General features: G+C 50.5%; 5 protein-coding genes across 5 annotated transcripts; 2 read left to right on the top strand and 3 right to left on the bottom strand.

The window, feature by feature from the left end:
• Positions 1–1,976: 1,976 nt before the first annotated feature.
• N7446_005237 (purine-nucleoside phosphorylase) lies at positions 1,977–3,299 on the top strand (the record flags this gene model as incomplete). The annotated part of the gene is made up of 2 exons (XM_058513985.1): positions 1,977–2,178; positions 2,226–3,299. Exons 1-2 carry the CDS (start codon positions 2,056–2,058, stop codon positions 3,297–3,299), a joined length of 1,197 nt encoding a protein of 398 aa, XP_058375314.1. The 5' UTR covers positions 1,977–2,055.
• Positions 3,300–3,518: 219 nt separating this feature from the next.
• N7446_005236 (uncharacterized protein) lies at positions 3,519–4,442 on the bottom strand (the record flags this gene model as incomplete). The annotated part of the gene is made up of 2 exons (XM_058513984.1): positions 3,519–3,687; positions 3,781–4,442. 2 exons carry the CDS (start codon positions 4,440–4,442, stop codon positions 3,519–3,521), a joined length of 831 nt encoding a protein of 276 aa, XP_058375313.1.
• Positions 4,443–4,861: 419 nt separating this feature from the next.
• N7446_005235 (Glycerophosphodiester transporter GIT2) lies at positions 4,862–6,639 on the bottom strand (the record flags this gene model as incomplete). The annotated part of the gene is made up of 6 exons (XM_058513983.1): positions 4,862–4,966; positions 5,037–5,304; positions 5,369–5,679; positions 5,737–5,755; positions 5,815–6,413; positions 6,481–6,639. The coding sequence occupies 6 exons, from the start codon at positions 6,637–6,639 to the stop codon at positions 4,862–4,864; spliced, it is 1,461 nt and encodes a 486-aa protein (XP_058375312.1).
• Positions 6,640–9,336: 2,697 nt separating this feature from the next.
• On the bottom strand, positions 9,337–11,045 carry N7446_005234 (uncharacterized protein; the record flags this gene model as incomplete). The annotated part of the gene is made up of 3 exons (XM_058513982.1): positions 9,337–10,375; positions 10,427–10,910; positions 10,964–11,045. The coding sequence occupies 3 exons, from the start codon at positions 11,043–11,045 to the stop codon at positions 9,337–9,339; spliced, it is 1,605 nt and encodes a 534-aa protein (XP_058375311.1).
• An 804-nt stretch (positions 11,046–11,849) lies between these two features.
• Positions 11,850–13,465, top strand: N7446_005233 (phosphoesterase-domain-containing protein; the record flags this gene model as incomplete). The annotated part of the gene is made up of 3 exons (XM_058513981.1): positions 11,850–12,118; positions 12,183–12,327; positions 12,411–13,465. The coding sequence occupies exons 1-3, from the start codon at positions 11,936–11,938 to the stop codon at positions 13,463–13,465; spliced, it is 1,383 nt and encodes a 460-aa protein (XP_058375310.1). The 5' UTR covers positions 11,850–11,935.
• Between the last annotated feature and the right edge of the window lie 220 nt (positions 13,466–13,685).

The raw sequence follows: 13,685 nt of genomic DNA, 5'->3' as shown, positions 1-13,685 counted from the left end.
CAGTGCACAGCCCGATGTCCCGTAAGGGTCCATTTAATTCGCCGCTGGATTACCATCAACATCCATGTCCCTCGCCAGCCTTCCATGACCGAAATCAAGCCGAACAGCAATACCATCGAGATTTATGCTTCAAGGATCCATCTCTTTCCCAATCGCTATCTAGAATACCAGTCGATACGTGAGTTGAGCCGTGACACGCCAATGATACCAGCTTACAAGAGGCAGGAGTTACTCTTCGTCCGAAGCTTCTCGAGCATCGCCTCTGCTTATCGGCGGGTCAATAGGGTATTCGCAAACACCGTGTACCTCCACGTCCAAATATCAAACTTCAACCAGACTAAGACTATTAAAAGCACAATTGCCCACACAGGCTATCTCAAACGGTTATCCTATTTCAAAATCCACTTCGGCTGGCTCAGAGATATTTTCTATGCCCTCTCAAGACCCAAACGAAAGGCTTGGAAATCCCCAGCACCACCACCCTGTCGGTTCCAATAGCCAACCTAGCCATGAGCTGGCCTCTGAAGAGATATTTCCTATCATGAAGCCGAAAGTCAAGCCCCACGTTTCCAGTACACAGTTTCGATGCTGGGATCATGGGTGTAACGGCCTAGTTTTCTCAAATTTCAGCAACCTTCTCCGTCACGAACGTGAGAGACGAGGCATAGTCGCTAATGCAGTGTGTGCTTCATGTGACAGAAAGTTTACTCGCACGACAGCGCGCAATATTCATCAAAGAAACGGGGTTTGCTCAAAATCCAAGCAAATACCTACTCTGGGGACGAGAAATAAGTCGCGAAAGGCTGCGAGTTTCAACGGCAGTTTGATATTTTCCAGTCATGCACAGAACAAATATGGCAGTTTCCAGAAGTTTGAACGTGGGGGTAGACGCTCGGCGCAATGAATAAGTTTGTGGTTTGAATGTAAGTTATGTATGTATCTCAGATAGTTGAATTTCAGCACGTAGACAGTAGAGGGGTTTCGTGGTACCCGATATTCTTCCTTGGTTTCTATATCCTCATCATCCAGGCCATCAAGTCCAAGAAGTGGTAGCCGCGTTAGACGTTGGCAAAATTTCTCCTTGAAGTGTTCAAGTGTTCCAGTGTGGTAGATAAACGGTAGACTTGTGTGCAAACTGGATGCAGTTGCTCCGCGGGCTTAGCTCACTGGAAATTGATGCACGTTCCGGGCAAAGTGCCAAGCGAGGAGTGACAGGAATGACAAGAAGTGACAGCATTGCTTGAGCTCTGTCTGTATGGTACGACAATTTCTTGCGTGTGGATTTCAGTATCCGGTTTCGTGCCAAAGCCTGGAGCGTCCTCCCGCCAGGGCTCTTCTCTTTGTGAGGGCTTGGCTGATGGAATTAGAAGTCTCAGGCTTCAAATTAAGCAACATTGTTTTGTTCGCTGGATCTCTGTGAGGCTATTGGTGTCCACGTGGTCTACAGTACATCTGCATCGAATAATTTAATGTTTCTCGGGTCGTAGCCAGCACAGCTACACCTGTTAATGAGAAACCTGACAGAGACCAGAGCATCAGGACTCAAAAAGAGCGACAAAAAGAAGAGAAAAGAAGAAAAGAAAAAGAGAAAGAGATTATACGGCCGGAACCATGGAACTGACCCTCCCCCTAGATCCCTTAATATCTGCAAATATTGGTCCATTTGCATTCAGGGCTGCCTATGTTCTGCTCTGTTCTGATATAGTCTCGGCAACCTCCGACTCGAATCTTCTAAACCTTGATACCGTGATAAGCACCCACGCAATTGGTCACCCTTTATCATATGGGTACCTGGATCTCGAACTAAGCAAATGGCGCCCCGTAAAAAAAAAAAAAAAAAAAAAAAAAAGGCCAGTCGGAAACTCGGCGGTATTTTTCTCGTCACGGTTTACGGTTTGGGTGTAGTTCTTATCTATACCGGTCCAAAGCTGCCCACTTATGGGCAAATGGTGTTTCACTAGCGCGAAAGGCACATTACAGTTTCTTCACGACTTGCTCATATAAAAGGGTGTGGTCGCAGGACAACTGAATCCAAGCCCAGCGACCAATTTACCCATGCATCTCCTTCAGACTTTAGCAGTCTCGTTCCTCCTTGGTAGCTCTCTATGCGGAGCTACCGGCACTACGCACAAGGCCTCTAAGAAGCCCATTGCGCCCAAGGTGTTCATCGTCTCCATGGTACGCGCCTCACTCGAGCTTTCCTTGGCATAGCTAACTTACTATAGTTTGAACCGGAAGCTGAAGTCTGGTGGAACATCCCGGAATTCGACCTGTTGGCCCACAACATCACTCTCCCTGGTCTGTCGCCTCTGTACCCGGATGTCCACTGCACCGAAGACTACGAGATCTGCCAACTGATCACTGGCGAGTCCGAAATCAATGCCGCGACCACGGTCACCTCCGTTGCCTTCTCCCCTCTCTTCGACCTCACTCGGACATACTTCTTCATTGCTGGTATTGCCGGTATCAGCCCCAAGATGGCCACCACTGGTTCAGTGACCTTTGCGCGGTACGCTATTCAGGTTGCGCTGCAGTATGAAATTGATATTCGGGAGCTCAACAGCAACTACTCGACCGGATATATCCCTCAAGGCGCGGACTACCCCGACCAGTATCCCACCAGCATCTATGGAACTGAAGTGTTCGAGGTCAACGCGGAGCTGCGCACGATTGCTGCCGACCTTGCGCGCAAGGCCAACCTTTCTGATTCGGCCGCCGCTCAGGCTTACCGCAAGTACTATGCGACCACCAATGGACAGTTCAAGGCCGCTACCTTGGGCCCGAGTGTTCTCGAGTGCGATGTTGCAACGTCGGATGTGTACTATAGCGGAAATATCCTTGGCTCGGCATTCGAAAACACTACCAAGATCTGGACAAACGGCACTGGTGAATATTGTTCCACCGCCCAGGAGGACAACGCAACCCTTGAAGCCCTTCTCCGCTCGTCGGCCCGCAAGCTGACTGACTTCTCCCGCATCATCGTGATGCGCACTGCATCTGACTTTGACCGCCCCTATCCCGGTTCATCGGCCGTCTACAACCTCCTCTACGCCGACCAAGGTGGCTTTGAACCCGCTATTGAGAACATCTACGTGGCCGGAATCAAGGTCATAGAGGGTATTCTCGACGGATGGCACAGTACCTTCTCCGCCGGAGTCGAGCCTACCAACTACATTGGCGATATCTTCGGTACTCTGGGTGGTACCCCGGACTTTGGACCAGGACGGAAGCAGGCTCTTGTCAACAGAGGCGCATACGAGAAGGGCAGCATCTCGCAGCACCTCAGTCGCCGCGGTTAAACGATTTCCGCTCTCGAAACAGCGTTAATATCCTGACCTTGCTAAAATGTAATCTTAAATGTATTTATGATTGGACCAGAGAATAAATGTCAGGTCTATGCCCCGATGGTTCTATAAAACGAGCAACGTTATTCGGTCTCCCAGCTATCTCTTCACATAAAATTGTGTATAGCTGACGAGTCTGTACTTTCATAGACCTCTGGTCCGTCACCTTGAGCGTCAATCTGAGCCCGAGAAGGTATCAAGAGGGAAGGAATCTGCCAACGCTTGATATCCCGCGATATTGGGATGCAAATGATTACCCGAGTCATACTTCCCCAACAGCTGAGGCGGGGCTTGTGGATCTCTCAGCACTCGATCGAAGTCAAGCACTGCATCAAATATGCCACTATCCCGGATAAACACGTTGATATGTTGACGAGTCTTCTCACGCCCCGGAACCGAACAGGGTTGTTAATCAGAGGTATAGGGTGAGCCGAACGGGGTAATGGTAGCACCAAAAACAGGGATACATAAAGCATGTATCCGTGTCACGATCTGTTTATATGCCGCCACAAGTTGTTTGTCTATCTCGTCCTGTGAGACAGCATCGGTGCTCGCGACACCAGTATCTGTGATACCTTCGAAAATCGTGGCATACCGCACACCTGATTGCGCTAGCACGTCTCGGTCAATACGGCTGAGTACACTGGGACCAAGGCCATCCCGGAGAATGCGGTTTCCTCCAGCTGTTTCGTTGAGGGTCGCGATATTCGACGTTGAGCCATGTTTCTGCATTTTTTTCAGAAGCAAATCCGGCCAACTGTCTCGTTCAGTTATCCCAGAGACACATCCAAGCTTGGAAGCATTCATACCGATTGTTTGCATTTGCAGTGTGCTTCTCTGTCCATCGGTGATACTGTCTCCGATAATCACGAAGCCACTGGATCGAGAAGGTAGCCAAGCCTCGACTCCACTGATGAGATACCTGAAATATGTGAGAACTTGAATCAGTTCTAGGAAATGAGGCCTCACCAATGATCCGTTGTTTGAGCAGACGAGTCCGTAATATTTCGTCCACCCGTCCAATCCCCAACGGTCAAGTATGAGGTAGTCGTACTTTCTTTCCCGGGTGGCCGGTAATAGCAAACCCCTCCTGTCCATTTTCAAGATAAATGCTGATCATGAGAATAGATTTAGCCTTTATGCAAACCACCCAACCATCCAAACCTCCCCCAAATTACGAGTCTCTCAGTTGGGACATAATGTATGTGCACAGGCAATGTGTCACAGCTGGCTTTTCTTTTCAGGCACCTCAACAATGCATCTAAGAATATTCCTTCCTTCATGCATTGTTACCTGATCTTTCACGTGATCTCATATCCCTAATCGTCTGAGACGATTCGTCTCAATCGTCACAACAGTACAGTAATTATCAAGGCAAATAATTGTCATAGTTACAGAGTTTCAATAGTGACTAAATATATTTAAAGTTTGTAGCACCTTCGTCCTAGCCTTACTATACCATCAACTGATTCAAACATCGGAGTATGGATAGTTTAGCTACCAGATGTCAATAGGACCTATTGCCATGCTATTCCCTCGGTGCGCTGTCCAAGAGTAGAAGTATCATATCCATGGGCTCCCAGATATTCACGGAATTCGCGATCGTGCTTGGTGATAGTATCCTAACGAACACGTCAGTCACTGAGGCCAGTATACAATCCATCGAGTGTTGAGAGTCATGTGTAACCTCACCTGTCCGATATGGGGCAAGCCGAAGTAAGTTATAACCGATGCGAAAATGCAAAGAGAACTGGCAACAAAGAATGGATTCTGGCCAGCGGCAATCGGGTTAGGGTTGTCCTGGAGGAGAGGGAACACATAGGTGCCGACGAAGGCGCCAATTTTACCAATGGCGGCAGCGATAGCATAGTACTGGCCTCTGACAGCGGTTGCGCTAGACTTCGAAGCGATGAGGCCGATATTGTCGCCGGGGCCAAGTTCACCTAGAGAGAGGAAAATACTAGACTTGTCAGTCTTATCATTCCGTGGAGAAGCATACACGTGAGCACTGATGGTGAACTTACCCATAGACAACAACAAACCCAGCGACGTTCTTAGGAAGCGACAAGAATTCGTAGCAGCCAGACATGATAAAGCCAACCACGGCCTGAGCAGTCATGCCGAGAATCAAGCACATGCGCGGGCCAATCCAATCACTGACGAATGCGCCCAATAGCGAGCCAGGCAGATAGAAGAGGTTAACCACAACATTCCAGCCAAAAGTCTGCCACAGAGGAGCGCTGGTTCCGAGGATGTTTGCCAGCCAGACGGAGGAGTAGGTTCCAAAGGCAAAGACGGAGAAATCGTAGATGAACCATACGAGAGATACAACGAGCTGCTATTTGTTAGAGTCAAGGCGAACGGGTTCTATTATGGAGAGATGATCGCCTACTAGATTCTTCCAGTGATACCTACGATGGACGGATCGTTAGCGGATTGTTCTTCGTCAAAAGGCGAAGAGTTGACTTACTTGATGATCAGACCGTACGGGAACCTGTGCATGCGCTCTTGGTTGAACTCCTCGGGCTCTTGGAGTTTCAGACGGAGGTAGACCAGACTGAGTGGCGGAAGAACACCCAGACCCAGGGCAATGCGCCATGGGGCCTCGAGACGGTCCTCTCCAAAGATCAGAACAAGAACCATGGGCACGAACGCGGCCACAACGAAGCCAAAGTCGATGATGAAGTCGGTGAAAAAGATGAACCAACGGTTGCGATGGCCCTCCTTCAGTTCGCCTGTGCTTTCTGCCGCAGCAACAGAGCCTGCAGGGTATTCACCGCCGATACCAATACCCATCAAGAAACGATAGGCTGTCAGAGCAGCGAAGAGACCGGTCGGGCTCCCGTTAGCACCATACGATCCGGCGCTGAGCGCAGCAAAGAGAATGACCAGTACGGTAGACGCCATCAGAGACCACTTGCGTGACCAGTAGTCACTGGTAATACCGAAGAACAGCATGCCGACTACCTCGCCGACAAAGACGAGGGAGGAGACATTGCGGAGCGCGGGCGAATTCTTGTAGCTGTCGGGATAAATTCGGGACAACATGGTATTGACAGATCCAATAACCTGTGACGATGAGCTGTCAGATTCTTTCTCCCAGCAACGGGTCTCAAGAGGTTTCAGTGCAACATACGCCATTGAGATAACCATCGGAAAAGAGACCAGCACCGCAAGCAATGACGGGCCAGCTCCGTTCCCAGCGAGACTTGGGCACAGCATCGAGAGGTACCTGAAGCTCCTCGTGGGTCAGGTCGGCGACCTTTTCAGTCTTTTCGGCATCGGTAGCAGCCATGTTGCGTATCAAGTTCGGATAGAAACACCGCTAGCGACGTCAAAAACCAGACAACTCGAGAAGGACCTTCATAACATTTAGGAGCCAGGTCATCTTTAAATACGCTCGAATGACCCATGGTTGCACCAACGCCACAGAAACCAATATTGACCCAAAGCAGATCAGCAGATAGTACAAAAGTGAGCGATATTACAAAAAAAGTCAAAATTGGGGCGTCTCACCAGTATGACCTAGGTAGCGCCCACGCTGGGATGGGAATAGGGGTCTATGAGTTTTGCTTCGAGGTACTATCAATACCTACTGACGGAGCACTTTGGTGCTGTATTCTCCGCCGAATTACCAACGGAGCGATTCGCTGGAAAGTAATGTGGCGCCCATCCTAACTGGACTTCCCTGGTAGGACAAATTAATGAGTCGTAGGGTTTCCGTATATGCTAGTACTGAGGGAAACAATTGAATGAGTTGATTGAAGAACTATCCTGGAGACCGCTGTTGAGAGCGTCTCATAGCCTAAGAGGCTAGTAAGGCTAGTATTGCGTGTTACAACGCGGGTATTCCGAGTTGACCCGGTTTATCATTCAAAAACATATGGAGGAATGGGTAGTCGCTGAGTCAGCCAGTTCTTAGTGGTAATATCTCTCAGCTCGACACAAATCAAACCCTCACTACCTGGTACTCAGGTTCCAATCGGTAATCTGAAGTTGCCCGAGGCACGGCCACTAAAAGGGTATAGACGCTTGAGACAGTCTAGTTCGTTGTACACGTGCGTTATCTCAAACGTTTAGTGGCAGCCGAATCAATGGACCGGGTTTCTCGCCCTCAAGCTTCTCCAGCCACCGCGGTCCCAGACCCCCAGGAGGCCCACAAGATTGATACCGATGGCATTTCGATCCATTCTCAGTAGCAACCCGGGTAAACGTGAAGGTAGAAGTGAAGGTAGAAGTGAAGGTAGAAGTGTCTAGGTGACAAGGATAGGCCACGTGGGTCCCCGCCTATGAAACGAACGCCGTTGCATGTCCCCCAGACCGTGCGCTACTACGCCCATCCGTTAATGACGCGAGATTCACGTATCCGACGGCACTAGTCAAACGCACACTGCATGCGGTGATACCCCGACAAAGAATCCATGTACCTCCGTATTTCACGGCGGAGTAAAGAGCGAGATCCCCAGACTCGGAACCCCTCGGGGAGGGGAGGCCCGGAACAACCCAGAGAAGAGGCAAGGAAAGTGTGGGAGATAAGCTTTTTGTTGAGAAAGCTTCTGCGTAACCAAGAAAAGTCGCACACAACAAAGTTTCCTTGTGACAAGACCCGACTATTTAGAGCATTTATACAGTCGAGAGTACCTTCCCAATTGGCATTTTGGCTTCTCAAAATCCCTCCTTCCAGGGTCAAGTTGGCGTCCCAGGAACGCACTTTGGTTGTGTCAGAGATCGAGCATATATAGTAGCTTGCGTGTTTGGTCGCTGACCAAACATTGTGCCTTTTTGGCCAGAAGGCGTAGTGGTAAACCCAAGCATCCATGAACCGTCACAGGTTGCCGCTTGCCGCGGCCAGCCTGGGCAAGCCCCGACCAGGCGGACTGGCGGAGTAATACTTAGAAAATAGACACCATTTGATTTTGGTTGCTGAAATTAATAATTCCCATTAGACTATTAAGAAAAAAATAGATTAACAGAGAAGTTAGGGAAGAGAACAGTGAGTTAGCTGAGGGACCCAAAAGCGTAGCGGTGAGGGTGGGGTAAGCCATAGATAGTGCAAGAATTATTTCCGATGTTGTGGCTTCGTTCCTGAGCACCCTATGACTCATATCACAACAGTGACGAGACGTGGGTTGGGTTTTGGCGGCTGTCTCTGGGTGGGCGGCGACGCTTGATCCAGGGCTCGGTGGTTCGCTTGGACCGCTAGCTGACCATAGGTGTGCTCTGTGGCAGTTTGCACCTGTGTCGATCTTTGGACCTGTTCCAGTTCTCTGCAGATCTTGGTGACCTATTCTTCAAGCGTGGTCCTGTGTGCAGGTCTTCACGAGCTTGCTGCGCAGCCTTCCAGCTCTGCAGCTCTTCAGTCAGCTGCGCCTCTATCTGTTCAGATGGTTCTGGTAAGCTGTTTGCACTTAGGCTAGTAGTCCTGCGAGTGCTTTGCTCGTGTCCAAAATACCTGTGTCCAAGCTTGGCCGTTCGCACCTCGTGGCTTGGTTATGGGGTCAGTTCATGTTCTGGTTCTGTCAGAGGCATCCACAGGTCGATTAGAGGGGCTGGGAGTGCCTCAGAGAGCAGCTGCGTTGGGGTGTCCAGGCCGCTGCACGGTGAGGAGCTGCGGTGGGGGTGTCCAAACGCGTGCAATTCACCACCACCACGAGGTTCCAGGACCTCCACGGTGGTTCTGAGTGGCGGAAATGCCTCTATCTGTTGGTCGACTTGTAAAGATTACATGTTTTCAGTGGGCACAGATTTTGATGTTCTCTCACTCTTTATAAGACTACAGGAGCTTCAACCAATTAGTTGCAGGGAAGAGGCAGTTCTTGTAGACGATTCTACAAGCGCTCGTGGCCCATTGGACTGACATTGAACAGCTATGGCTTCCAAGAATTCGAGTTATTTTCAAGCCCGTCGTGTTAAGCCTGTCCATTAAGCGACAACAAATTTAACAAAGTTCACAATGTACAGCCTCTCAGGGCAAGTGCTATATGTAAGAATATCATGCATTACATAGATCCAAAACATCATCAGGTAGCGTCCAATCTTTCATCAAATCATCCCGTGTCTGGAGCTGCATCAGCAGGCCCGCTGCCACATGCCAAGCGATGTGACAGTGCAACGCCCACAGGCCAGGGTTGTCCGCTTGTATTCTGATCAATGTCCAGCCATAGGCGTCGACCATTACCGTGTCGCGGCGCATTGGATTAGTCTGGTTCAGTGTGTGATACCTCGAATAATCGAAGTATTGTGAGTTAGAACTTGCCATGACCCAGAAGTCGTACCCGTGCAGATGAAACGGGTGCGAACCGTCATCGAAATTCTGGAGCAAAATGTCAACGACTCGGTTTTCCGGGATGTCGAGAATAAATTGGTTAGTTACGTATGATGGCGCCGGCCCTGTCCGATTGTAGGTGCTGTTGCTAGCACGAAGGTGAGGCAGGATACGGTTGAGTGTTGGCACCTCAGATTCTTTCCAAGTCGTGCCATTGATATAAGCCAAGTCTATAGCATAGTCCCTGCTCTGGAATCCAAATTGTATAACGAAAAATTCTTCCGCCGCGGGTGCTTCCTGTCCGACAGACGGCAGGAGTAGCGAGGAGTCGAAGTCTTCACACAGCGGATCGTAAACGAAGCTCTGTGAGACAGAACCTGATCCTGGAATAACTGTGCTATTGTCATACGCCAGAATAGCATAAGCTGTACTATTAAGCACGTCATTCGTAGTGGCGAAACAGTTTGTCTCCATTTCGGCGCGCATCCAGTAATTCGTGACGGGCTGATTAGCTTCGACAATAAATGAATAGCGCTGCGCAGGAGCAATCTTCAATGACTTCCGTGGCAGCGGCTCGACCATCGTGCTGTCCCCCTCGATGATTGTCACGGTGTGGTTGTCAATTGCATATTCAAATGTGGCAAAACCTCCCATGTTGATCAGTCGAAATCGCGTCTTCGTGTTCTGCTGAACAGAAAGAAGAGCCCGAGTGGAGTTGTCGTAACAGGTATAGCCACTGTTGGGGCCATAGGAGGAGCAATTGAAGCTATTTTCAGTCAGCAAGAGAGGACGACATCCGGCAGATCATAGGACATACTAATTTGTTCCTTGAATGAGCCCATTGTCTGGCACAGGTTCCGCGTTTTCATTTTCAGGCGCTAGGTAGGTGGGCAACAATGCGGAACTGAGATCATGATAATAGTCCTGTAGAATAATGATCTGATCGCTGGTGTACCCATACCGTTTCTGATATTCGACTTCCTCTGGTGCATGGATGATAAGGGGTCCAAAGAGACCGTCCATGCGCTGAGTGTCCTTGTGAGAGTGCCACCAGAACGTGCCATATTGGTTTTCCACAGTGAAGTTGTATAGAAAGCTGCGCCCTGTAGGAATAGGACACTGAGTGATACCAGCAGTACCATCCATCCAATTGGTACCATTTTGGTACAGTCCGTGCCAATGGATGGTTGTCGAGTTGGACATTTCATTTGTCACATTTATCAACAGCCTGTCACCGCGATTGCATCTGATCATTGGCCCTGGGTATTTTCCGTTGACTACCAGGACTTTACGTAGAACTCCTGAACTTGACGTTAGCGTTTGCTGAGCCTTAACTACACTCACTCCCACTTACCATCTGGAAACGCGTCGATCTCCGACACCGTGAAATTGTATGACCGTGTTGTTGATGAGGCACTGTAATCCCAGCCCTTCATGTTCAGCACATACTCCGACGGAGACTGGCGCCATGACTCGTTTCCCAGCGGCAAGTTATAATCAAGCGACGAAGCTGAGCTCGCTGAAGCCAAAGTCGAGGTTGAATTATGGTGCCTCAAGCCAAGACCCAGGCCCAACCCCAAGGCCAGGGCTAATACAACGAATAGGCCAATGCTGGCCGACGCGAGAACCACTGGTCCTCCCCGCCCGGAGGGGCTGGAAGTCTTTCCTGAAGCCGTGGTGGGAAACTCATCCTCCAGTTGATAATTCATCAGAGTTGTATCGAATCCTCGTAACAATTACCGGATGCTTCTTCGTATAAGAATCCCAAACCCAATTTGCAATCGGCTGAGAATGAAACCCCCGTGGATGGACAGTTGGATGTGCTCGCACCAACCGACGGAACAAATCAAGATGCGCCCTCTGGCCATGTGCAAGAGTCAGAGCACGTGGGATAAGCCGGTTAGCCGTAGGATTTGGAGCGAGTCAATGGCGATTGGCCGATAAAGAGTGCGCTGAGCCGAGTCAAGAAAGCTTGACGAAAGCTTAGCCCCGCCCTAGCCGGAACAGGAGATTAGAGAGTGCCAGAAAGGGTTAGAGTGTGCTCTAGGTAGTCTAGGGCTTCTGCGGTTTAGCCTCTCCCATTTGTTTTGGACTGTCCCCACCAACCGTGGTGCATACATTTCCAACGCCTCCACCCCTTGCCAAACCCTGCCGAGACACCGTAGGAACGTGCTGTCGTTCTGACGTACTGACTCGCTGCGGGATCGTCCAATGCACTCGGCCCCGGGGAAGGAGTATAAAGAGCACCAATCTTGCACTCTTGCTAGGAACCAGCCACTTTCTACTCTACCTCGCTCGGTCGGAATACCGTTCAACCTCGCCCTTCATGGCCTCTGTTGCTGCTCTTTTCGCATTGGCCGGTTATGCTGCTGGTGCCACCATCACCACCAGCGAGCCTGCCGTTGCCGCCATTGGAACCGCCCAAGCGACCACGGTCCCCCAGGTTTGGACCTCTAACATCACAGGCAAGGCCTTTGACCGCTTCTACCAGATCTGGCTGGAGAATGTCGTATGTATCGATTGCCTTCCCTGTCGTTAACTTGACTTCGTCTCGGGATACTTACTTCCCCCAGGACTACAGTGCTGCTGCCGGTGACGACGACCAGCAGTGGCTGGCCAGCAATGGTATCTCGCTAACCAACTACTATGGTGTTGGTCACCCCTCCGAACCCAACTACTGCGCTGCTGCCAGTGGAGACAACTACGGCATGGATAATGGTGAGTCAAACTATCTCTTGGAAGCCAACCACGCGACAGGCGTGCATGTCCTTGCCGATCAGGAACTAACTTCTGACTTGCAGACGACTTCCACATCATTCCCTCCAATGTGTCGACCGTGGCCGACCTGTTGAACATCAAGGGGATCTCATGGGGCGAGTATCAACAGGCCCAGCCTTACGCTGGCTTCCAGGGCTACAACTACTCCAACCAGAAGACCTATGCCAACGACTACGTGCGCAAACATAACCCCCTAGTTCTTTTCGACCAGATCTCCAGCAATGATACTGCTCTGCACCTGATCAAGAACTTCACCGACTTCTACGAAGACCTCGACAAGAAGCAGCTCCCCCAGTGGGCCTTCATCACCCCCAACATGACCAACGATGCCCACGATACCAACGTCACCTTCGGCTCTCACTGGCTGCGCGGCTTCGTCACGGAACTTATGAACAACACCTACTTCTGGGACAACACCCTACTGCTCCTGACCTTCGATGAGTCTGAGACCTATACCCTCCACAACCGCATTTTCAGCATCCTGCTAGGCGGTGCGGTCCCCAAGGACCTGGTCGGCACCATGGACGATACCGTCTACACCCACTACTCCAGCATTGCCTCCGTCGAGGCCAACTGGGGTCTGCCTTCTCTTGGTCGATGGGACTGTGGTGCTAACCTGTTCAAGCCCGTCGCCGAGGCGGTCGGGTATATTAACTGGGATGTCGATACCACGAACCTGTATATCAACGAGTCGCTACCCGGTCCCCTTGCCCAGGGGACTTACTCTAAGTACCGGTCGAACTGGCCCGTGCCCGCCACCGAATACTCTTGCTCTGCCGGCCACGGTATCCTCCAGTCCGTGATCGACACTTATAAGGGCCGTACCCCTACTTACAACTACACGGCGCCCTTCCCCTACGATGCCGCCTACGGCCTGGACGCTGGTGTCACTTACTCCCGTAACGGCAAGACCTACATCTCTGGTGTCAACACCACCGCTACCGCGGGTTATGACAAGTCCACAAACACCGTCAGCTCTGCCGCTGCTTCCTCAAGCACCGGTGCTGCCTCCGCTCTGGCTATCCCAGCTGCTGGTTTCCTGGCTGCCGTTTCCAGTGCTATTCTCAAATTCCTGTAAGTTAAACCCGTCTGTAGGACTGGCGTATGGTTCATATGATTTTGTAATTACGTTTAGTTAGGAGGCTACTCAGATCGGTAGGTAACAACTTCAAGAAATGCAGTGATGGTGTTGTTTATTCCTTCCTATCTCTTTTTTCATCTATTTCGTGGGCAATCCTGGGTTGTTCCACAACCGGTGATAAGTAAATGGGGGCGTGTTATACCATGCGGTGGTTCCA

Source organism: Penicillium canescens (assembly GCF_028828765.1).
Source record: "Penicillium canescens strain IBT 15451 chromosome Unknown utg000003l_segment0_segment0, whole genome shotgun sequence".
Lineage (NCBI taxonomy): Eukaryota > Fungi > Ascomycota > Eurotiomycetes > Eurotiales > Aspergillaceae > Penicillium > Penicillium canescens.
The sequence above is the reverse complement of the archived record's forward strand: the minus strand, read 5'-3'. Positions and strand labels throughout refer to the sequence as shown.